This window comes from Emys orbicularis, chromosome 1 (assembly GCF_028017835.1).
Source record: "Emys orbicularis isolate rEmyOrb1 chromosome 1, rEmyOrb1.hap1, whole genome shotgun sequence".
NCBI classification, from domain to species: domain Eukaryota; kingdom Metazoa; phylum Chordata; order Testudines; family Emydidae; genus Emys; species Emys orbicularis.
The window spans coordinates 268,703,288-268,728,865 of NC_088683.1; the positions used below are offsets into that span (position 1 = coordinate 268,703,288).

Consider the following 25,578-nt stretch of genomic DNA (forward strand, 5'->3'; position numbering starts at 1 on the left):
GATTCAAGCTTTCTATTTCAAATGTAATGAGTTTCTTTCATTTTCAGGCTGACTACCAGTTCAAAACAATGCAAGTACAATGGGGATTTCCACAAGAGGAGATTATGGTCTGTGCAAAATGTTAAAACTCTATTTATCAGAAACGTCCTTTTAACCAAAACTTAATTATTTCCCTCGTGCAAATAATGTATTCAATAAACATCAATTATCCAAATATTTTTGATATTCCCAAAACACTTCAGCCAAAGGGAGTTGTATTATGTATTCTCTACAAAGAAACTGATTTGGAAGACAGAAATATTAAAAAAGCATACCTGCTGAAAAATGTTAGAATTCTGTGAGCCAACAAACCTGGCAAGTTAAAGGACATGATCTGTCTACATATAAACTAACAAAAATATTTAAAATACATATAAACCAATACGAGAACCCAGAGCTGGCTTCATTACGTCATCATTTCCTGACTATGCAGGAGCGTTTCTATTTTAGTAAGTTGAAGCTGTACAGACAGAAGCAAGTCTAAACCTTCTGCAGATCTGAGGGTACAAAACAAGCATCACTGAAGTAACTTTATAGGGCATAAAGGTAAGTAATGTTTGATCAATTATTTTCATGTTGAGCATAAAAGTAACTTAGATGTCAATATTTATTATTAAGACTTCCTTCTTTAAAAATATGAATTGTTCTACAACTAATAAAAGGAAGTTTAATTCCACTCCTAATAAGGAATTTAAATAACAGCTGCATTATATAACTGTAAATTCAAGCAAACAGATTTTGTTTTTTAACACATGCAGTCACATACATAGGATGTTTGCTCAGTATTTTAAAAATTAATTGAACCCTTCCCATAAGTAATAGCATCAACATTGATTTTTACCTAAAGTAGTTTATATAGTAAAATTATTTGCATATATTGAATGGGCAAACATGCTGGACCTTGCTGATGACCATAAATACACCCAAACTACAGAAAATCTATGCGGACATTAGATGGAGGCACAGAGATGGTAACAAAAGAAAATGTATACATCAACAACCCCAAAATCTGAGCAATCATTCCAAAAGTAGTTTAGCTCTTTATAAAAAAAACCAAGTGTACTAGCTCTCAGTCAAAATCAGGAAGAACCAATTCTGCCTTTGTCCTGAATGTCCCATAAACAGCATTCAGGTGAGCTTATGATCTTTACTAATTGCTCAGACACCACCCACAATTTAAAAAAAAATAAAAAAAATATATATATATATATAGAATGACAATACCTGTATGGATCAGCAACAGGAAAGTCTTTTCACAATACTCTAAAAACCTCCACTAATCATTAAATCGTATCAATCAGACATTTGGAAACCAGTGCCCCCTTTAAGACCTTTTGATAAATCCACTTATTCAATTTAAACAGCTAAATATTCTCATCACTAAATATAGTAATGGGGGCAAAATTCTCAGCTCAGATGCACACAATGAAGATCCACATATGCTGCTCTCTCATTGGTATTAATGGATATCCATGCATGCAGCAATGGCTTGATTTCAGTCATAGTTGCATTTATTTATACATCAAACCTCCCCATCCCCTCCCCCCCATCCCCAATATACCTAGGTATTTTTTACCTGTGTAGCATCTACATGCCAGATTCCTGACACCCATTTTAAACCAAATAAGGTTGGGAATTAGGTCTTCAACAATTATTTAAAAAAAAAAAAATTTGGTGTAGGAGCTCAGAAGTAATACATTATATCACAAGCACTTAATCACTACAAAGAGAAATCTAAAACCCATAAAGAGAAAGAAGGAATGAAAAGTTTGAGGATACATACTGCCTAAAACAATGCCTAAAACAATGTTCTCTAGGTAGAAAAATGATGGTATTGGATATGGTGACAAATGTAACTGTTGCTGGGAGTGTTTTGGGGGGGTCAGTTCCATGTTTGTATATTTCCCATAATACTGATTCATAGTTATACTTATGGTATTTTATTAACAAAATTTTTGTTATACTTTTTTTTTGTAACTTCTGAGAAAAAATATCTTTATGAAAACATGATCAAAATTGAACTGATTGTTAGATAAGTTTTCATCACTATGCTGCACATTAACAGAATCCCACTTTTGGGATGTGGCCCATCCTTCCTTTGATGTGCCTCAATATCTTTTAAAAATATTACTTTTAATTTGACCCATCCTCTGGGCTGACCACTTCAGAGGCATTTCTGAATCTCCCTCCAAATCTCCTTCCTTGTCACTATAATACACTCCATATTTTTTCCATTCCAAGTGTAATAGTCCATTTTACTTTATTGCCCTTATACTAACATTTTCACTTTAATGACTAAATCATCCTCAGAGAATCAGCAAAATTTTGTATAAATGAGAAAACTTAATTCAGACCAAGAGTATAGGATTAGACATTTATGTGTACTAATGAAATAAACTACAGTTCCATTATATAGAACAACAACAAAAAGTAAGAGATATAAAACCTCACATTTCAAGGCAGAAGTTAACCCTAACTGACAGAGATTAGGAAGAAATTTCCCATATAGACAGGTCATGCCATTATTGTTCAATAGAGGGGTACTCTCCTCAAAAGCATCTGTAACTAGTCATTTTCAGCCAGAATACTGGACTAAACAAACCACGGGTCTAATCTGGAAGCTCTGTATTAGTAAGTAAAGTAGATGGCAGACATTACAGTGGAAAGATAAAAAAAATACAGAGAGTAACAGTGAACTAAGTTACTCTTTAAATGCTTTCTTCACTTACAAGCCTAAAATGGAAAATGTCCTTTCGTCACTTACAAGCCTAAAATGTCCACTGACCTCATGGATATTGCATTCGCTGCTGCTTGGGAAAAACATGAGCAGTAACAGTCAGGAACTGGGAACTATTCAATTATTGGGGGTAAGGAGATCTCACACACACGCACACACAACTGGGGGAGGAATAAAGTAGCAGTGATCCCACCTCTCCCCTCCCACACAGAAGTGCCAGGAGGCTGGGTCAAGGGTCGAGTAATAGAGAACCCTGCCATACACAAAGCAGCCAGGAGGCTGCAGGAACACTAGAACACATTCTTCTTTCCTTTTAGGAAGCTGGGGGAGGGGCACAGTAGCACAGGCACACTGGCAACCACCAAGAGGTTAAGGAAGTCACATAGTAGACCACTGCACCAAAGTAGGGTGGAGAAAGAGACAAAGCTTCTTGTTCTCTTTCAGCAGCTGAGGTAGCAGGATGAAACTTCAGTTTTCAAAACACTTATGACAAAGAGGCTGATACAAAAAATGCCGACCCTTTGCCCAGCAGCTTCTCATAAGGACACTGTTGTGAAGTTTGCGTGGTTCATTCTCCATTGCGAATTTTTGTATTAAAATAAAAGTTATAAATGTAGTCCTCTCACTAGTATGTATCTGGCAAACATTTTTCAAACCCTGGATATGGATACTATACTTAGAGTCTAAGTAGCTATGAAGATACCTTTTTCTTCTTTTCATGCCTTTCATATGCAACACTGTACATATGTTCTATTGGGAACTACGCAGTTTGTGCCTAAGATTCACAACTGATATTTTTCCTTGTGTATAGGAACTACACTAAATTTCATGTTTATTTATTCTTTTTATTAGTCAGTTTTGGTTATTTTTAATACAAATATACTATCGAGGAGTATATTCTTTAGAAAAGGCTACTTACAAAATTTAAGGACAAGTAGAAGAGTTCTGTTTAATTTGCAACTATTTAAAACAGCAAACTTCGGATACTGTAAGTTCATTAGGGCAGGGACTGTCTTTTTGTTCTGTGTTTGTATAGCGTGGGTTTGGTCCCTGGCTGGGACTGCTAGATGCTACAATAATACAAACAAACAGAAAGCCAAACATAACTACATTCAGAAATCCTGGACTTCACATTTTCTCATTATATTTAGGAAATCCTTTTACAAGACACATTTTTAATTAGTTATTTAAAAAAAAGCACCTATAATTATATTTTAATTATTAAATAACACATCGTGCCCTACAAGTTTGATACTACGTATATGTAATATCTTTGGGGTAGACATTATGTCTATAGACAAAGTAAGCCTAGCACGTTTTGGGAGTTACAATAATGTCTTTTTATTTCTTGACTGTAATTATTTTTAAATGTGTTTTAAAAATAATTGTGGTCAAGAAATAAGAACTACCTGTTTTGCTTCTATACAAATGTCCAACTCTAATTTTGATTGTAATTTCATTTCTCATTATTTACTTCATTTGTTTTTAGGGATCATGTTTTAAGAGGAGAAAAAAATGAATAAACACAATCAAAGTCAAAACATTATGCCAGGAAACTTGCACCCAGAAGAGTACAGGATTGCATCACTTGTCTTTTATAGTTTTATATTCATAATTGGATTGCTAGTGAACATCACTGCACTATGGGTCTTCAGCTGCACCACCAAGAAAAGAACAACTATAACAGTCTATATGATGAATGTCGCATTCCTTGACTTAATTTTTATATTTTCCGTACCTTTTCGGATAACCTACTATGCAAAAGAAGCTTGGCCATTTGGAGATATATTCTGTCGGATTCTTGGTGCTTTCACTGTGTTTTATCCAAGCATTGCTCTGTGGCTGCTTGCTTTTATAAGTGTTGATAGATATATGGCCATTGTCCAGCCCAAACACGTCAAAGAACTTAGGAATACACGGAAAGCTCTTCTAGCTTGCATTGGTATCTGGATAATGACCCTTGCATCGACGTCCCCTTTGCTATTTTTATATTCGGATCCAGATAAAACCTCAAATTTTACTACCTGCATGAAGATGCTCGATATCATCCATCTAAAGGAAGTCAATATGTTAAATTTTTCTCGTTTGATTTTTTTTTTCTTGATTCCCCTGTTTATCATGATTGGATGCTATCTAGTCATTATTTACCATTTTGTCCATGGCAGGACTTCCAAACTGAAACCCAAAGCTAAGGAAAGATCCATAAAAATTATAGTTACTCTGATTGTGCAAGTGCTTGTCTGCTTTGTGCCCTTCCACATTTGTTTTGCCTTCCTGATGCTGCAAGACGAAGACCAGAGTTACAATCCATGGGCAGCCTTTACCACCTTTCTCATGAATCTCAGTACGTGCTTAGATGTTATTCTGTACTATATTGTTTCTAAACAATTTCAGGCCAGAGTCATCAGTGTCATGCTTTATCGCAACTATCTTCGAAGCGTGCGAAGGAAGAGTTTTCGATCTGGGAGTTTAAGGTCACTAAGTAATATAAACAGTGAAATGATATAAACAAAATCAGAAGATTCTTATAATGGGGCCAAGTGACTTTCACTGAAGTTTTGACATTTCAACTTGGTTGTATTCAAGAATGCTCTGGAGTTGGCAATATTGGGACACATTAGATCTGTGGTAGCATAATTGTGGGACAAGTGGAATACCAAAGACTTAAAATATTAATGTTTCATCAATGTGTTTTACATTTTTCATAGTAAATCCAGGAGAACTAAGATATTTATGATCTACCATCTGGGTGAAGCAGGCAAATAAATATATTGTCCGTGATGTACTGCCTCTCAATCAAATGTAAATATTTCCCAGTGTAAAAAAGTCAATGTCCATGCTAGTGTATATACACTTTAAATAAAGCACATGCAGAATTTCAGTGTGACCACTAGTTAACACATCTGCTTATATATGATGCATTAAGATTTTATATTTCCATGCCAGATAGTATATGAAATCAAAGTATCTATTATATTCATAAGTTCAGCTTTTTCCAGGAGAACAAAAACATGAACTGAAGCGAAAGTTTAACTGATATTTACATTTGGTTTACATAAAATCTCTTTTATGTAGCAGTATTTTGACACCCTAAAACTAATGAAATTCTGTAATTATAAATAAAAAGTACACTGAATAGAAGAAGAGATAAATTATTCAAATTGTTAATTATTTCCTGTAAGTATAATATACAACATTACTAATGTCTGGAATACTCCAAAGCTTAAACAGATAGTATATACTTTGTTCCTGAATAATGGATTTAGTTTATACAAACATACAAATAATGTACGTCCCACCTCTAATCTTTCCGAATACTGACACACTACAAGACTCTTATAATAGCTAACCTTAGAAAGTCTAACAAAAACACATTTTTTTAATTAGGCTAACTACAGTATAACTTTCCACATGCTTATGAGAATGTCTAATGTTTTTTCCATCAGATACACTAAGGATCAGAAACCGAAAGCCCTTACATTTGTCATTAGAAAACAGTGTCTATAAAATCTTTTCTTAATATCAAAGAGCATGCAGCATATGGAAACCCCTGACTATGTGAGGTTGACCACACTAAAGCATAAACCTAAATGCAAATACTCAGTTAGCCATCTAGTTTTCTATGTTCTTTTTATTCTACAAATCTCAAAAGCAGCTTATTTGAAACTGAGCTCCTGAAGAACCTTAATTTTTAAACACTTCACTCTTCAAATATGAAATGCAATACATATAGACATGATGTCCTATAAAACTCAAAGGCCTGGTCTACACTAACCCCCAAATTCGAACTAAGGTACGCAACTTCAGCTACGTGAATAACGTAGCTGAAGTCGACATACCTTAGTTCGAACTTACCGCGGTTCAGACGCGGTCCACACGCGGCAGGCAGGCTCCCCGTCGACTCCGCGGTACTCCTCTCGCCGAGCTGGAGTACCGCAGTCGACGGCGAGCGCTTCCGGGATCGATATAGCGCGTCCAGACCAGACGCGATAAATCGAACCCGGAAGTTCGATTGCCAGCTGTCGAACTACCGCGGTAGTGTAGACCTGGCCAAAGAGTTTTGAAATGTGAACTAATGAAGTACCTTCCAGTATGAAATGCATATAGTTTTGCATATTTTAAAAAGTGAGTTACAGTAACATTAGTTTTGTGCTTTCAGCAGCATAGTTAACACTTAAAAGAGTGTGAAATCAAAACAAATATTCAGGAACACTATACTGGGTAAAGCTTAAAAGATGCCAGCACTGCAAGGTAACTCCTTTCAGTTACTCCAAGACAGAGAAAAAGACAATGTTGTGGAATTGAAAGTCATCACAAAGTGGAAGTGTAATACTAAAAATATTTCAACTCTACTACAGGTCATATTTGAAAAATAGTGTTATACAAATGAATATTCATGCCAAGAACATTTACATTTTATGTCAAAAAGGATATACTGCATTTGAAGGGTTACATTAGTAGGTTATTTTACTCAAATCTGTGCTAAGTAATCCCTTGAAATCGTACCTAAGACAAAGCCAAGCCCATTAAGAACTACTTACAATCCAGAAGGCAAACTACTGATGGTGATGCCAAATGCATATTGCATAACTTCTACAAGGAGAAGATCAAACAAAGCTGACAGCATCCAGGAGCCCAATAAAAAGGACTGAAAAGGAAAAAACAAAACAGATAGGTCCCAAACATGAATTAATTAATTTAACTGGAGCTAGTTAATTCTATAAGAATAAACATATGGATGACATAAATCTCTGAGGCAGAAGCTCTAATGTTTAAAGTTGAAAAAATCCATGTTAATAGTTCAATTAAGCTCAAGTTTATTTCCTTGGACATTACAGTACAATTTTACAACATAAGTTTACCAGACCAGTCTCTCTCATCTTAAAGAACTATAAAGAATTGGATTGTTCAATAAAATTCACTTTCATGGACCACATAAAACTTGCTGTAGCCTACCAACATTTTTTCTTTTAGCTTGAGCCATTACTTATTAAATGAAAAAAGCTAAAAATGTTCTTTGGTTATTCAATTGTGATTTATGGGTAAAAATACCAATTAAAAATACATTTTGATTAATGGAAATAAAATCTCAATTAAGAATAAACCTTAACATAATCTTTAAAATCAAACATGCCATTTAAAAAAATTGGTTAGCATACATGATATGAAACAAAGTATCTATCCAAAAAGACTACAACAATATACATATCTGACAATATTGTGAGACCAGAGGATTTAGCAATCATTGTGGGTATTGAAAATGATAGAAGTGACACTTACTGAAAATTTTCGGCTGCCATATCTTCTTTCAAATATCCTAAAGTTATAAATGAGCAAACTACTGCAGAATGTATCTTTCAGATCAAGACATACTGTTCTCCCAAATACAAGTCTCCAAATCTAGAATATAAAAGCACCAAGATATTTAATTCTCTCCCATCCTTCACAGAAATTCTTCAGGGGATTTGTATTCAGGTTTAACATAATACAAAAAAGAGGAGGAAACGTTTAGTGACAATATTCAGAGTAAATAGAGTGGTCCACATATATCTGTAATCATTTTTCTAAAGTGATTAGTAGATATTAGAAAATGTGTTTAAAAAAATAAAACATTTCCAAGTAAGATTTTCTTTTTTAAACTACCTTACCATTCAAATCAAATCAATTCATCTTCAATAGTTCACATTTACAAATACTAATATACCGTGCTTTCCACAGATACTTGCATATAGCAGCGCTGATAACAGAAAAAGATGGTTCCCTTCAACAGGGAACTGCTACCATTAACCATTTTTCAGCAGCATAAAGAAAATCAAGTGATTTTAGGACTCCCTTTAGGATGAACTGCAGAGCAAAAGTTAAACAAAATATGGGTTTGCCCTTACTGTTCTTTATAATGTAAAAAACTTTTTCTCCAATTTTTTATTCTGCTTGATTCTTATATTTGAACTATCAGAAACATCAGGTCCTCATTTCCCTCTTTTTATATAGGACCTTAACCAGATATTTGGAAGTCCTGAATAGTATTACATGAAGCTGTAATCTGAGCTGCTGGGATGAAGCTCTCCCTCCCCACAACTGAATACACAGAGGCCATGTCTATAATTCAGGGACTATAGCAGCATATCTATGGCATAGCATAAATGCAACCAACAGCGATGGAAGAGTGGTTTCCATTGCTGTAGAAACTTTACCTCCCCAAGTTCTTTCATCAACCTAGTTGCATTTAAACTGAGGGTTATGTTGGTATAGCTATGGCTATGTGGATTTTTCTAACCCCTGACCGCTGTAGTATGTTGTATGTCAACATAAATTTTAAGTGCAGACCAGGCTGAAAACAGCAATGGCATAAGGAATCTTATCAGCTTCTCCTCCTGCCCAGAGTGGGATTTGGGGTAGCGGGGGTGGGGGGGGGGATAACTAAGTTATAATCTCATGTGAAACTACTGTTCAGGTCTCTCAAAGCTCTTTGGAAAACCTCCAGGGGGGAAACAAAAAACAAAAAAAACCAGGACAGTGACAACCTAGTATTTTTAACTTAAAAAACAAGCAGAAAATACTGGAACTAAACAAAAACAAACAAAAGTCCTTTGAGACAGTTTTTATAAAGAGCATAAAGAACCAGTCAAGGGCACACTTTTTGGGGCTTTTCAGTTTACCTTTTAGGGTCTGAAGACTAACACATTTGGGGAAGATAGTAAGAGTCACTTGTTAGCTCTTTTCTGCTGAGCAATGGTATGCAGCCTCCAAAAATGAAGAGCACTTTACAGTAATGTTATTTAAATACAGAATATTGTATTGAAGATTAATATTGATACTAGAAGGCTCTTTAATTAAGCAGACAAAGACATTACAAGATTCAGTGCCTGGAAGCTGAAGGCAACCAAGTTCAAACTGGAAATAAGTTGCAATTTTTTTTAACTGTGAAGGTAATTTGCCAATGGAGCAGACTACTCAGGCATATGGCAAATTCGCCCTCATTTGGAATCTTTACAATGAGATTTTGTGTCTTTCTAAAAATGATGCTCAAGTTATTGGGCTAGATGCACGAATCTCTGGGTGAAAATCTATGTCCTGTGTTATGCAGATCAGGCGAGATGATTACAATATTCCCTTCCACCACAAAATAAATTTATGAACACAACAAAATTATTCCTATTCACATCAAAAGATCATATACTATTAAATGTGCTTGGCCATATCTACACTAGCAAGCTTACAGTGGCACAGATGTACCTATGCAGCTACACTTTTGTAAGATCTCTCATGTAGCCGGTCTATGCTGATGGGAGAGAGCTCTCCTGTCGACATAATAAAACCCTCTCAATGAGCGGCAGTAGTATGTTGGCGGGAGAAGCTCTCCTGGAAACATAGTGCTGTGCACAGTACCCCTTATGCCAGCAAAAATTATGTTGCTCGGGGGGCGAGAGGGGGGTTCACACCCCTGAGCGACACAAATTTTGCCAACATAAGTGGTAGCGTTAGACATGGCCATAATTTATGCTCAAGTTATACAAGGCTCACACTTCTCCTCTGTTGAAAGACAGATGATGAAATAATATCAGCGTCCCAGCAGAAGGAAATGAGAGCTACTCTGATGGTTTGTTTTAGCAGAAGTGAAAAAAATCTCTCATGGGTGGTGATACGGCCTAAATGGGAGTAGTGATGGTAACAGATTGGTGATTTAAGGGCGTGCCTACATAGGAAGTTAGCACAGCAGCTAACTAACTAGCCAGGTGGACACACTTATTCTGAACTAAAGTGCCTTTGTGCAGTTTAGCTAAACAATTGTGCTTTAAATTCACACCCTATCTTATTACAAACTAACTTCCAAAATAAACAAGCCCAGAGTCCAAGACAATGGGGGGGGGGGAGGGGAGGAAAAGAACTACAGGGGAAATACACTGGGGAACAGAGTTAATATTTAGAAATCCCCTCCCCCTTCTACATAAATGAATTAAAATTTACCTGAAAATCCTCTTTTACAGCTTGTAGGTTATATGTGAAGAACTTCTGATAATGTTGGAAGAGCAGAGTCAATAGAACCGACAGGGCACTTGGGACTAATAAAAGACTCTTTGACAGAGGTGCTTTATCTTTAAAAAAAAAAAAAAGAACACAAACCTCAGAGGGAGAGACCTCAGATTTAAAAAGCAACTTAATAAAACAAGTGAAAGGAGGCTGAAATAGCACTGGAATCAGCATGAAAATTCATAAGATGTCACAATAACCTATAATGACAAATATTGATGGGAAAAGGTACAAAAGGGAGACAGAAATATTGTATTAGTCCAAACAAAAAGTCCTGCTGATATAATTCAAGGACTGTGTTAAGAACAAGAAAAACACGGAATGGGAAATAAATGAACCAAAACTGGTTTGTCGGAAACTAGGCCTAAATGGTGGCCAACATAATGAGGGGAAGGGCTATTACATCCATCATTCCTTTATGGGGTCATTAAAGAAAGAGACTTTGGGAGAAAATTTGGCTACTGGAGCGAGTTCACCATCATGGTTACCACCCTGGCCATTCTTAATCCTGGTCCTGAAAGATGTTCTTTCTGGTCTGGGTCCAGTCAGAAGGACCACAATGATACCATCCCCTCTACCAGCTCCAGCTCTACCCCAAACACCATGTGGGATGTGCAAGTTTCTCTCTCTTCCCCATATTCTATGTATCCTTTTCCTTCCCCACTTAATTTATTTTCTTTCCTATCTCTCTCCTTTTGTCTTCTGATTAATAAGAACCTAGCTTAGCTGCCTAACACTGTATATTCTGAAAGCCTATGGCCAGAAGAGGCAGCTAAAAGCAATGCCCTAAATAGCTTGATGCTGGAGTGAGTTTGTCATATCTCTGAATGGCTGAAAAGATCATGTCCTGTGCCTGCGTTTTTCCAGCAGTGAGGTTGCAAGTGAGAGTCACCACCAGACACAGAAGCTGCATTTTCTCTCTGCTGTTCTTTTCTCTCCCCTTTTGTGCGCATTTGTCTTGATTTGTCTTCTAGGAAACGGGATCAGACTTTAACACAATCACCGCCAATGAAGGCTCCAGCCCAGCTCTGCTAATTTTTTCTCTTTTCCCCAAAAGGATGTCTTTATTAGCATCTTTAATACCATTCAAGAGACTGTTAAACAAGGTTTTTTCCCCCCTTCTAAATATTCTTGTCAGCTAAAGGAAAAGGGAACAAGGGATGTTGTTAAAATGAAAGTCTTATTTAATATTTTACATGTCCAATGTTTTAACTGTTTTTCCTTCTTTTCTGTATCTTTATTAAAGTGTTTAAAAGATTTCTAATGGTCTTTTTGCTATGGTTCTAAGCAAGTTGAGGTTTCTGTATACCAAACCCCACACCTTGTTTAACACTGTTTAACACTGGACAATGACAGGATCTTGTTAACACCTTTGACTCTTTGGGCCTATATATTCCAATTAAATTAATACTACAATGGTTACTTGCCACTTGTACTTTTACTAATCTCTCCCCGAATTAGTAATTCGAAGATTATTAAACCACTGTGCCAATGTGTCTACAACAATCCCATTCTATGTATTTATCTGCCTAACAAGCAATATGAAACACATCTTCCTATCTCACCATGTACAATCCACAACAAGTAGGACAGACATTTTGTTGTTGTTTGAAGCAGATAGAGTGTTTTATTTTTGCACTGTACCATGGTTTACAGAAATTATATAAAATATTTCATTCTAATAAAAAATCCCATTATAAATGCTTTAAAAAGGGAATTGATACTATAATTACCCAAAAACATCATAACACAGAGTTAAGGTTGCCCAGTAGTGCCTCATGCCTTTCCAGAACGGAGAGTGGCTGACCTTTTGAAAATTAGCAAAAGACTTAAAGTACCCCCACAACACAAACTTAATTCTGGCTACCATAAACTGGCAATAGCCACTGGGTTAAATAAGGGTGATGCACAGGTTAAGCTACCAAGAGAAGTGGTGGAAGCAACTGCATTAAATTAAAAAGACAAAAGGTTGGAGGCAGTACAGATGAGAGTTTTTCAAAACATGGCAGGTGTAAAATGGAATAATTTTTAAAACAAACCAAGAAGTTAAAAGGACAGTAGGATGTGAAATCAGAGTACAGGACTGGCTATAAATCTAAAAGATTATGATGATGCAGAGACTGCTGAAAACAACAGGTGATGGAATGTCAAAGAAAATAATGCAAACATAACCAAGATCAGTCTGACCTACTACACTGCAGGACATCGTACACAGGGACACAACCAGGCTGGGTTTAATGAAGGAACAAGCCATGGACAGGAATGAATGGCGACACTGTACTACTCTGTATCTGCAAAGATGATCTGCGATGAAAGAGAGTGAGAGAGTGAGTGAGTCAGCGAGCGAGCACAGAGGTTCACAAGAGTAAAGGGACGATAAGATATAGCAAGTCTGAGGAGGTTTGTGTGGAGTGGGCACAGTGTTTGAGTGTAGGCAGCTCCTGTTTGTTACGCCTGACCTAAACTCAAGTTTTGCTCAAGCAAAGAGGTGTTGTTCAACTTTATCCTACAATGCTCACATGTTCCAGTCTCTGAGTGTTCTGTAGCATCTGCAACAGTACATTGCTAATATGTGGTTAGGACAAAATTAAGGATGCACTGTGGCGGGTACTGTAACTTTTCATTTTTTGGTTTTCAGAGGTTTAAGCTTAGCCCTCTCCACATTCTGGAAGGACAAGAATGCCAGGTGCCACCAGGCAACCTTAACACTGTGTTAATGAAGGTTTGGGGCATTTAATTTCCTTGATTTAAAAAAAAAAAAAAAAAAAAGTTTCTCAGCACCTTCCCACATACTACAGCCCAGCTCTCCCCCTCCACTGCCTCTGGCTCCTCAGCAAGGATTACCCCACCCACAGAATGCACTGGCTACATGGCCATCTCTTCCGTGCCTTTGCATCATCTCCTTGTCTCCCATTTCTCTGTGTGTCCACCACACACTAGTTCGTCCCCCTCAACCATCCTCGCCAGGAAGAGGCAGGCAACAGCACAGGGTGTGCAGGTTGAAGAGCTGTGGGGAGGATTCAAGAACAGCACAAGGATTAGCATGAAGTCAGTGGGGACATTTTTGGTGGGCAGGGGACAGACATGGAGAGGCGTGGATGTGGGGACTTTTGGGGGACAGAGGTGAACCTCACCAACTCCTACTGCACAACTCGGACCCCCTCCTACTCACCCCAGATTCCACTGCTCTGACCCCTCATGTATTATCTTCAACTGCTCAGACTCTCCTAGCACTACCTTGACTCCTCTAATATTCCCTTCATCATGCCATTGATCGGACCACCCCCACCCCACTTAGAACCCTCCATACACGCCACCAACTCCACGCTCCTACTTGACCCTACCCGCCCCTGGTAAATTTAGAGGGGTCTTGGGGCTGTGAGGAGGGCCTCTACCAGCTAGAGGCAGGAAGGAACAGGAGAGTGGAGCATCGTCTCTCGTCCAGATCAGGGCCTAGTGTCCGGAACAGGGCTGTACACATCTATTTGAGGTACAAGAGGCTCACAGAGGTGTGAAGGGAACATTCGGTGAGCTATTCTCAGCTAAATGAGAACACATGATGGAGATGGATACAGCCTGAAACAATAACTCTGAGACATTTGAATTGCTCCCATTCGTCTCAGTGGGCATTGTCATTCCCCTTCCATTGGGCTTTTAGTATCCTGGCTCACACATGCAGGGCAGCTAGAAGGGCTCAGACCATCCCTACAGAAGGGCAGGGCCAAATCTCAGCTCACACACAGGGGGTAAAGATCCCCCAGATCTTGGTTCATACATGTGGGATCTCTGCCCTTCCCAGGGCTGGGGGTCGCTGCTGCCCCATTCCCCTCCACCATTCCCCTTTACGTGAGGCACATCCTCCTCCGATCCCCAACCGCTGCCCTGAGAGATGGGGCTGTGAATGGGAGGAATCTCCCACCCACTGCCAGGCCCAGCCAGGACAAGGGGAATGAGGCAGAGAGGGTGTGGGGGAGAAAGCCTTCAAATGGAAGGAATGACATGGCCCCTATTAAATTACTAAATAAGAGAGGGGGGAGAAAGAATATACCAATATACCCTGAAAAATGTCTAGTATGCACCAAGATGGATCCACTGTGAGAATGCCCCAAGCTACAACACCTGCTGCACACTAGAAAGGTGCATATCTAGAAAGAGAGTATGGTGATGAGTGGGGAAGAAGATAGTACTGACCAGTGGTTCTCAACCGGGGGTCCACAAACCCTTGGGGGTCTGCAAGCCCTTTCAAAGGGGCTGCGGGTCCCTGCGGCTGAACCCTGGATCCCTGCGGCTGAACCCTGGATCCCTGGCGCCGCACGGGGCTGAAGCCGGGAGGCGCAGGGCTGAAGCCCCGATCCCCGGTCTCCCCCGATGGGGCTAAACCCGGGAGGGATGAGGCTGAAGCCTCAATCCCCAGTGGCCCCGCGGGGCTGAATCTCAGAGCCCCAAGCCCTGGTGCTCTCTGTGGGGAAGAAGCCCTGAGCCCATGGACAGAGTTGGGGACATGGAGGGCATCCCCCCCCAAACTGCAGCGCAAGTGCAGGGCAGTCCGGGGGCAGCTCCATACCTCCCCGCCCCCTGGCCAGGTCGGAGGCGGGAAGCTGGAGCCGGACAGTGTGGGGCAGCTGCTGCTCTGGCTGGTGCCAGGGAGCAGGCAGCGGCAGCGTTCCCTCCTCTCCTGCTGGTGCCCCAGGTTGAAGCTGCTCCTCAGTTCCCAGCCCCCTTTGCTCCTGCAGATGCAGCTGGTAAGAGCGCCCCAGGTGGGGAGACCCAGCTCCGTGGCTGGCAGACCCCTCTGGGAACAGGGACCGCAGGGGAATCCTCCCAGCACACAGCCCCTAATGCCCCTCTCCCTACACTCTGTGCTACCCCCATGCCTGCACACAGCTTCTAGCTACCTGCCTCCCTGCACCCTGAGCTACCCTCCTGCCCGCACACAGCCCCTAGCTACCTCCTCCCTGTACCCTAAGCTGTTTTCAAACTTTTGAGCTAAGCTCCCCACCTTTGAGTTATAATTTTTGGTTGCGTGCCCTCCCCACAACCCAGACAGTCTGGGTGGCCTTCTGAGTTGAGTCACGGGGTGGAGGTGGCACTCCCTCTCTGGACCCCGCCATATGGAGGTGGCTCGAGCCCCGCTGGCCCCAGCCCCCCCAAAATAGAAGTCAAACTACGCCTTTGCCCTAGGCCACTGCCCCCAAGGGCCCCCCCGCCGGGCCATGGAGTTTTGATAGTATGTCATGGGGGGCCTCGGAGAGAAAAAGGTTGAGAACCCCTGGTACAGATGATCTCCTTCCTCTGCACAGGTAGCACACATGGAGAAAAAAAAATGTACATTAAGCACATAAATCCAGAATAGTTCTAAAATGAACCTCAAGGAATGGAAGAACCCCAAATTATATGCAATCTGTTCCACTGTACTGCATATATGTGACTACTATCAAGAGCATGGTTCTTCCTACATCCTTTAGTCATGAACTTCATACATGGCCTTTGAGTGTCAGCCAGTTGGTGATATGATTAAGTGTTGTTGCATGTTACTTATGTTGGATAGAGGTGAAACCTGATACAGCTCCTCCTCCACTTGGCATCAGAGATTTAAGAGAGAGTTTATATATAAATTATTCTATCAATATTAATTCTACTTTATTACAAATATGACTTCTTAACTTACTAACACTGATCTTTCATACTAGCTTTTTTCATTACGGGGTTTCCTCTGAATTATCTTGTAGTGGCCACTGTCAGAAAAAGGACAGTGTTCCTCTTTTCCTGCCAAAAACAACAAGGAGTCTGGTGGCACCTTAAAGACTAACAGATTTATTTGGGCATAAGCTTTCGTGGGTAAAAACCTCACTTCTTCGGATGCATAGAGTGAAAGTTACAGATGCAGGCATTATATACTGACACATGGAGAGCAGGGAGTTACTTCGCAAGTGGAGAACCAGTGTTGACAGGGCCAATTCCATCAGGGTGGATGTAGTCCACTCCCAATAATAGATGAGGAGGTGTCAATTCCAGGAGAGGAAAAGCTGCTTCTGTAATGAGCCAGCCACTTCCAGTCCCTATTCAAGCCCAGATTAATGGTGTTAAATTTGCAAATGAATTTTAGTTCTGCTGTTTCTCTTTGAAGTCTGTTTCTGAAGTTTTTTTGTTCAATGATAGTGACTTTTAAATCTGTAATAGAATGACCAGGGAGATTGAAGTGTTCACTTACTGGCTTATGTATGTTACCATTCCTGATGTCCGATTTGTGTCCATTTATTCTTTTGCGGAGGGACTGTCCGGTTTGGCCAATGTACATGGCAAAGGGGCATTGCTGGCACATGATGGCATATATAACATTAGTGGATGTGCAGGTGAATGAGCCCTTGATGGTGTGGCTGATGTGGTTGGGTCCTCTGATGGTGTCGCCAGAGTAGATATGGGGACAGAGTAGGCAACGAGGTTTGCTACAGGGATTGGTTCCTGGGTTGGTGTTTCTGTGGTGTGGTGTGTAGTTGCTGGTGAGTATTTGCTTCAGGTTGGTGGGTTGTCTGTAAGCAAGGACTGGCCTGCCTCCCAAGGTCTGTGAGAGTGAGGGATCATTTTCCAGGACAAGTTGTAGATCGTGGATAATGCGCTGGAGAGGTTTTAGCTGGGGGCTGTATGTGATGGCCAGTGGTGTTCTGTTATTGTCCTTGTTGGGCCTGTCCTGTAGTAGGTGATTTCTGGGTACCCGTCTTGCTCTGTCAATCTGTTTCCTCACTTCCCCAGGTGGGTATTGTAGTTTTAAGAATGCTTGATAAAGATCTTGTAGGTGTTTGTCTCTGTCTGAGGGGTTGGAGCAAATTCGGTTGTATCTTAGGGCTTGGCTGTAGACAATGGATCGTGTGATGTGTCTTGGATGGAAGCTGGAGGCATGTAGGTACTGTGACAGTGTACCCCATAAGGCTTTATGGGGAGGGGGTGCTTATAAATGTATGTATGACATAGCTGGAATATGTTTTGTGCTGCCTGTGCCAGGTAACATATCTCCGTAAAGGTTATGGTCTACTATATCTATTCATCCTATTTGTACATATATATATCATTTTCTACTTGAGGTTAAGAATATGGGCTGTATGCTTGCTTGGTTTCTAAGTAAGCTTTGGGAGGCATTTGGTCAGCTTCTTTAGGAAGGAATTCGCCAGGTTAAGTACCTGATCAGGAAACACTTGGGGAACAATGCATCTTGGAATGCTCCAGTCCACATAAGAAGTCTTCCTGGAGACATGCAAGATACCATGTGGACAATGGCTTCAGCCTGTAAAGACTGAGTCATGCAGGGACATGTGACTTGTCCAGGTAACTCCAGAACTCCATCTTGGAGCTGGACTTTGCATAGGAGGGAGGAGGGGGGTCTCCTCCCACAAGAGAGAGTCTATTTAAACCTGGGGGAGACCCCTCCATCTTGTCTTCAGCTGGCTAAAGAAGGAGCCTCTCCACCCCCCCAGGATACTTGGAGGAAACTGAAACAAAGGACAGTAACTACAGGGGTTGTGAGAGATTGCTGGACCCAGGCTAAAAGGAGATTAGCCTGTAAAAGGGAGCATTCTGGAACTGGTGAGGAACTTATCTGTATTTAGTTTGATTAGACATAGATTTGCGCATTTTATTTTAATTTTACTGGGTGACTTACTTTGTTCTGTCTGTTACTACTTTGAACTACTTAAATCCTACTGTCTGTATTTAATAAAATCACTTTTTATTTAGTAATTTACTCAGAGTATGTATTAATACCTGGGGGAGCAAACAACTGTGCATATCTCTCTATCAGTGTTATAGAGGGCGAACAATTTATGAGTTTGCCCTGCATAAGCTTTATGCAGGGTAAAACGGATTTATCTGGGTTTAGACCCCATTGGGAGTTGGGCATCTGAGTGCTAAAGACAAGCACACTTCTATGAGCTGTTTTCAGATAAACTTGCAGCTTTGGGACAAGTGATTCAGACCTTGGGTCTGTGTTGAAGTGGACTGGAGTGTCTAATTCAGCAAGACAGGGTGCTGGAGTCCTGAGCTGGCAGGGAAAACAGAAGCAGGAGTAGTCTTGGCACATTGGGTGACAGCTCCCAAGGGGGTTTCTGTGATCCAACCCGTCACAGGTACGTATAGCGGTCAGTAGGTTTCCGGTATAGGGTGGTGTTTATGTGACCATCACTTATTTGCACTGTAGTGTCCAGGAAGTGGATCTCTTGTGTGGACTGGTCCAGGCTGAGGTTGATGGTGGAGTGGAAATTGTTGAAGTCCAGGTGGAATTCTTCAAGGGCCTCCTTTCCATGGGTCCATATGATGAAGATGTCATCAATGTAGCGCAAGTAGAGGAGGGGCACTAGGGGATGAGAGCTGAGGAAGCGTTGTTCTAAGTCAGCCATAAAAATGTTGGCATACTGTGGGGCCATGCGGGTACCCATAGCAGTGCCACTGACTTGAAGGTATAAGTTGTCCCCAAATCTGAAGTGGTTGTGGGTGAGGACAAAGTCACAAAGCTCAGCCACCAGGCATGCTGTGGCCTCATCAGGGATCCTGTTCCTGACAGCTTGTAGTCCATCCTCATGTGGAATATTGGTGTAAAGTGCTTCTACATCCATGGTGGCCAGGATGGTGTTTTCAGGAAGAACACCAATGCATTGTAGTTTCCTCAGGAAGTCGGTGGTGTCTCGAAGATAGCTGGGAGTGCTGGTAGCATAGAGTCTGAGGAGAGAGTCCAAATAGTCAGATAATCCTGCTGTATGAGTGCCAATGCCTGAGATGATGGGGCGTCCAGGGTTTCCGGGTTTATGGATCTTTGGTAGCAGATAGAATACCCCTGGTCGGGGTTCTGGGGGTGCGTCCATGTAGATTTGTTCCCGTACTGTAGCTGGGAATTTCTTGAGCAGATGGTGTAGTTTCTTTTGGTATTCCTCAGTGGGATCAGAGGATAGTGGCCTGTAGAATGTGGTCTTGGAGAGTTGCCTGGCAGCCTCCTGTTCATAATCCGACCTGTTCATTATGACTACAGCACCTCCTTTGTCAGCCCCTTTGATGATAATGTCAGAGTTGTTTCTGAGGCTGTGGATGGCATTGCGTTCTGTACGGCTGAGGTTATGGGACAAGTGATGTTGTTTGTCCACAATTTCAGCCTGTGCACGTCTGCGGAAGCACTCTATGTAGAGATCCAGTCTGTCATTTCAACCGTCAGGAGGAGTCCACGCAGAGTTCTTCTTCTTGTAGTGTTGGTAGGAGGGTTCCTGTGGGTCAGTGCACTGTTCAGTGGTGCGTTGAAAATATTCCTTGAGCCGGAGACGACGAAAGTAGGCTTCCAGATCACCGCAGAACTGTATCGTGTTCGTGGGGATGGTGGGACAGAAAGAGAGTCCCCGAGATAGGACAGACTTTTCTGCTGGGCTAAGTGTGTGGTTGGAAAGATTGACAATGTTGTTAGATGAGTATCATTTTAATTTGAGACGAGAGAAGGAAAAGAGAGAAAACATCATGCAAAAGAACATAGTGAAACAGATTTTATGTCATAGGGAGATACAAACAATATCTTATTTTTAAAAATACGTTGTAATGTGAAACAGTAAGCTATGCAAAAGCAAGGAGCAAACATGTACAACAACTATTAGTCAAAATGGAAGACATTCCTTAACCATTACCCAAAAACACGCACCTATCATTTTGATACCAGTGAGCTAATCTTTAACAATGAATACTTAGATTACTTTATGAGTTTAAAAACATTAGAAAAGTTCTCAAAACCCTGTAACAATTTACGGTTAAGTTGATGTTACCAAACATCTAGGTAACAACTGATAGATAGCTGGCTGGACAGTAGTTAAAGGTGGTCTCCCACTGTGATTTATATTTTCCTGTAATGATTTGATATTTGTCTTTGAATTTCAATAATTTTGTGAGTTTAAAGCAAATTTTAACACCTTTTCACAGTTCAGTTCAATGCAATATGTAGTGCAGAAAGGAACTAAAAACTCTCAAGAAAGAAGAAGTTTCCATAATGGCAAACTATTTTTATAATGAAGTTAATGCACATTAAGTATTTTACTATCAAATGACTATGCCCTTGAATGTGCCACAAAAGTAACTTTCAGAATGTGTTTATTACCTGCATGAAGTGTAGCTAAATATTTTTACTAATGCTCTGCATTTAGGTTTCACTTCAGACTTTCAAACCTTACCATAGAGGAAACAAGCATTTAGTTATTTTTATAGATGTCACAAACTGAAAAAACCACAGTAGCAACTAACCCGTAAATGTGACAGGCACCCACAGGGAAAGTCACATGAATAACAGTAACCTCAGCTCTCTGTAAAGTCCTCAAAATGTCATCATTGCCTGGTCCAAGTAAACTATTGAGAAAGACAAACACTTCTAGATTAACCATTTTACAAGTTTACTGAAAATGTTAGAGAACCAGCCGGACAGTGGCAGTATATATTGCCCTGCCATTTAGCAGCATGTGGGTTTATAACCAAATATCCTTGTCATAGGGCAGGCCTGACTGGAATGCCTTTGAGTGGCAGACCATGCCATGACAAGCATGCCTACCTCCGTTTCCTTCCTTCAGAGTCCCCAGAAATAGTGCACAGGGTCCTCCCAAGTACAAATATTGCCCTTGTAGGGTTCATTTATTATGAAGTCCCATGCACATATATCATAACAAAAGTCCCACAACCATAGTCCAGATTTCCACCAGCATATTCCAAACAGTACATGCAACATACAGCCCCAGCATTCCTCACCACACCTCACTCTCTAGTGCCTTGCACTAGGAGAGCTACCACAGCCCTTCCAACTGGAGTGCAACCATCTTCCCAGCAGGAAACCCCACAGCCTCTCTACTGGGAGATCATCCTTGCCAAGGGAGCATCCCTCACTCACCACTATTCCTCTGGGTCCAGCACTCCAGCCCTGGACTGACAGCAAGTAAGCGCCACTGCTGCTCCAGTCTTCAGCCCTCTCTGGCCCTTGGCTCCAGCTCTCTAGTTTACAGAGCTAGCCTGCATCTCCCTCTGCTACTGTTTCTGCCTTCAACCCTCTCCAGCTCTCTGGCATGGGGATGCCAGCCAGCAAATGGCTCTTGCTGTTCAGCCTTCTCCCAGGTCCCAAAAATATAGTCTTCTAGTCAATTCCTCCCTCTTACCAGGGAAGGTCTGCAGAGAGCTTTCTGCACTTGGCAGCTTATCCCACAGACCTGCTCTAGTCTTGACTGACTGACTCAGCAGGACACTCTCTCACTGGACCTCTCCCCAAACTTGTATAGCCCCTCAGTGCTGCCCTGCCTTCTTAACTGGCCAAATGTGAGCACCTGTCCTGGCATAGGGTAGCTGGACCTACTTATTTACTGGGAGCAGACCACCTGTGATGGTTTTAACAATGACTGTTTAGAGGAAATTGGTGAAACAACAGTCTCAGGCCTGGTCTACAATACAAAGTTAAGTCGATGTAAGTCGCCTGGCATTGACCTATTTGTACATGTCTACACTTAAATTTGTCTCTGGCCAACGTAAGTGCCACGTTACAGCAATATAATAAAACCACCTCCCCAAACGGTGTAAAGCCATGACTGACCTACTTAGCTTAATGTAGTGTGAGTGTAGACATTGCATGACCTGTGTCGACCCTAGCGGTCTTCCAGCAGCTATCCCACAATGCCCCATTCCCTGTGACTGACTTCTCTGGACATAATTTTAAACTCTATTGCCCTGGAGTCAGAGGCCAGAAGCCACCCCACACCTTGAAAACCCCAAGTGTTTTTGCAACCTTTTTTTAACTGCCTACCTCAGCAAGCACACCTAGCAGCTCATTTATGTTGTGTGCACCTACTCAATTGACTATACTGCCTCCACGCACACAGAGAGGAACCCCATGTTCTCCTGCCTGGAGTAGATAGGAAATACTGACTTTCCTGGGCCTGTGGGGAGAAGAGGCTCTGCAGGCATAGCTACGGGCCAGCTGTAGAAATGTAGACATCTGTGAGTAGATTGTCTGTATCTCCCATGCAAAGGAATACGACAGGAATCAGCAGCAGCAACACTACGTGCAAGCGAAAAAACTTTGTGAGGAATAACACAAGGCCAGGGAGCACAACAATAGATATGATGCTGCACCACAGATCTGCCACTTTTACAACCGATTGCTTGCCATACTTGGTGGAGACCCCAACAATACCATACAGATTCTGTATGGTATATACATCCTATATGCATCCGAAGAAGTGGGTTGTAGCCCACGAAAGCTTATGCTCTAATAAATTTGTTAGTCTCTAAGGTGCCACAAGTACTCCTGTTATTTTTGCGGATACAGACTAATACGGCTGCTACTCTGAAACCATACAGATTCTGGATACCTCAGAGGAACAGCATGACACCCCTGCCAGGAACAGCAAGGATGAGGAGGAAGGGGACAAGGAGGACGTGGCAGGGAACCCCAGTCATGCCATGAGCCAGTGCCTGTTCAAGACTCCGCCAAAGTCTAAACAGACCCATCACGCGAAGACAGATAAAGGGGAAGGGAATTCCCATGTGACTGTAAATCCATGGGACAATGGTCTGTTTTTATCAGCAGCGTCTGGCATGGCATCTTTGACCTGTGATGCCACATGGTATGTTGTGGGGAGTAGTGAGCAGCGAACATGGAGTTCTCCAAAGACTGCAATGGGTGGAGAGTCTGGGACTTTTGATCCTGTACGTCAACCAGGGTCTGCAGCATTTGGAATTGCTGCCTGAGAAGAACCTTCATGTCCTCTTGTATTTTCTACTGCTTGTCCTGTTAGCACTGCCTTTTTCCTGTCCTCTGTTGTTCTCCACGCTGTCGGTCATATTGGCCCTTGTAGCCCTTGGTTCATCATCTGCTGCAGTACTGGCTTGCAAACCATGTCATTCCTAGTCCTCTTCTTTCTCCTCATCAGGGTCAGATGTTCTGCGGGCATATATGGGACACCCCCATTACCCCCACCACTCCACGCCAGGGAACAGCAAGGAAAACCACAGCTTCACATACATAGACCTGTGAGAACCACGATTGAGAAAACAAACGTAGTTCGTTGTGGCTACACATAGGCCAAACAGACATAAACCCTTACTTTCTAATTTTAAAATTTTCACTGTTAAATTATGCTAAAAATTTGTATAACATTGCATGTGGGGGTTTTTGCACATGGATTTTCTACACTGTTTTTCTCTACTCCAAGTTCTATTTTGGGGATAATCAAATTATCTTTATTAGTTCACAACAAATATTGCAGAATGCAGAGTGATTGTCAAGGCAAACAGCTAAATGCACACCAAGCACCACAGAATTCATAGTTTCATGAAAACACTCAGCCATATTTATAAATGTACAGCAAACATCACACAATTCATAGAAACGCCCAAAGCTCCAGGCCCAACAGAACAGATACCAGCAGACAAAGCCTCACAAATATATATTGTAGATTATCCCAAACAAATCCATCAAAGCAGCAGAGAACATTACTGTGGTTGACTGTTAAAAATGCTCTTTCAAAGCCTGTCTCAACCACATAGCTCCATGTTGGGCTCTTGTAACAGCACTTGTGTCTGGCTGTTCAAAGTCACACAGCCGCTCAACCTCCAGCTAGGTGGTAGATTTTCCCCCTTTGCCTCCGATATTATGCAGGACACAACAGGCAGCTATAATCACTGGGCTGTTCTTCTCAGTGAAATCCAGTCTAGTCAGTAAGCACTGCCAGTGTCCCTTCAGCCTACCAAAAGCACATTCAACTGTCATTCTGCACCTGCTGAGACAGTAGTTGAATCTTTCTTTGCGGCTGTCGAGGTAGCCAGTATCCAGCTTCATGAGCCAGGGGAACAAGTGATACGCCTGATGCCTCAGAATCACTATTGGCATTTCAGTATTGCCAATGATAATCTGCTGGTCAGGAAAGAATGTCTCTGCTTGCAGCTTTCCGAACAGTCCTGTGTTCTTAAGGATGCAAATGGCGTGCGTCTTCCCTGATCAGCCCACGTTTTTATCAGTTAAGCATCCCCAATGATCCACCAATGCTTGCATAACCATAGAAGAGTAGCCCTCTGTGGCAAGGTGGGCTAATGCCAAAATAAGGATGTGTGTGCCATCTATCGCCCCACCGCAGTTCAGGAACCCCATGTGATGGGTTGGATCACAGAAACCCCCTGGGAGCTGCCACCTGATGTGCCCAGACTACTTCTGCCCCTGCTTTCCTGCCCCGTCAGCTTAGGACTTCAGTGCCCTGCCTGGTTTGAGCCAGACTCGCTAGCCTGCTGCAAACCCAGACCCAGGTCTGAATCACGTCCCCTAACCGCAGCAGGTTTACCTGAAAGCAGCTAACAGAAGTGTTCTTGTCTTTAACACTCAGATGCCCAACTCTATAAAGCTTATACAGGGTAAACTCATAAATTGTTCGCCCTCTGTAACACTGATAGAGAGATATGCACAGCTGTTTGCCCACCCAGGTATTAACACATACTCTGAGTTAATTAATAAGTATAAAGTGATTTTATTAAATACAGAAAGTAGGATTTAAGTGGTTCCAAGTAATAACAGACAGAACAAAGCAAGTCACCAAGCAAAATAAACTAAAACACGCAAATCTATGTCTAATCAAACTGAATACAGATAAGATCCTCACCAGTTCCAGAATGCTCCCTTTTACACACTAATCTCCTTTTAGCCTGGGTCCAGCAATCACTCACACCTCTTGCAGTCACTGTCCTTTGTTCCAGTTTCTTCCAAGTATCCTGGGGGGTGGAGAGGCTCTCTC

General features: G+C 41.5%; 2 protein-coding genes across 2 annotated transcripts in view; one reads left to right on the forward strand and one right to left on the reverse strand.

The window, feature by feature from the left end:
* Nucleotides 1-25,578, reverse strand: part of UBAC2 (UBA domain containing 2) — a 142,922-nt gene that overhangs the window by 103,361 nt on the left and 13,983 nt on the right. Inside the window, exons 2-4 of the mRNA XM_065419733.1 lie at nt 10,745-10,872; nt 8,057-8,176; nt 7,318-7,424 (exon numbers count right to left, since the gene is read on the reverse strand). Coding sequence (XP_065275805.1) covers nt 7,318-7,424; nt 8,057-8,176; nt 10,745-10,872 — 355 coding nt within the window. The remainder of the gene's footprint in view (nt 1-7,317; nt 7,425-8,056; nt 8,177-10,744; nt 10,873-25,578) is intronic.
* GPR18 (G protein-coupled receptor 18) lies at nt 4,292-5,663 on the forward strand. Its single transcript, XM_065423790.1, has one exon. The coding sequence runs from the start codon at nt 4,292-4,294 to the stop codon at nt 5,282-5,284; it is 993 nt and encodes a 330-aa protein (XP_065279862.1). The 3' UTR covers nt 5,285-5,663.

Excerpts from the sequence above, each read along its gene's own strand:
- GPR18 (XM_065423790.1), top strand. The coding sequence starts at position 4,292 with ATGAATAAACACAATCAAAGTCAAAACATTATGCCAGGAAACTTGCAC.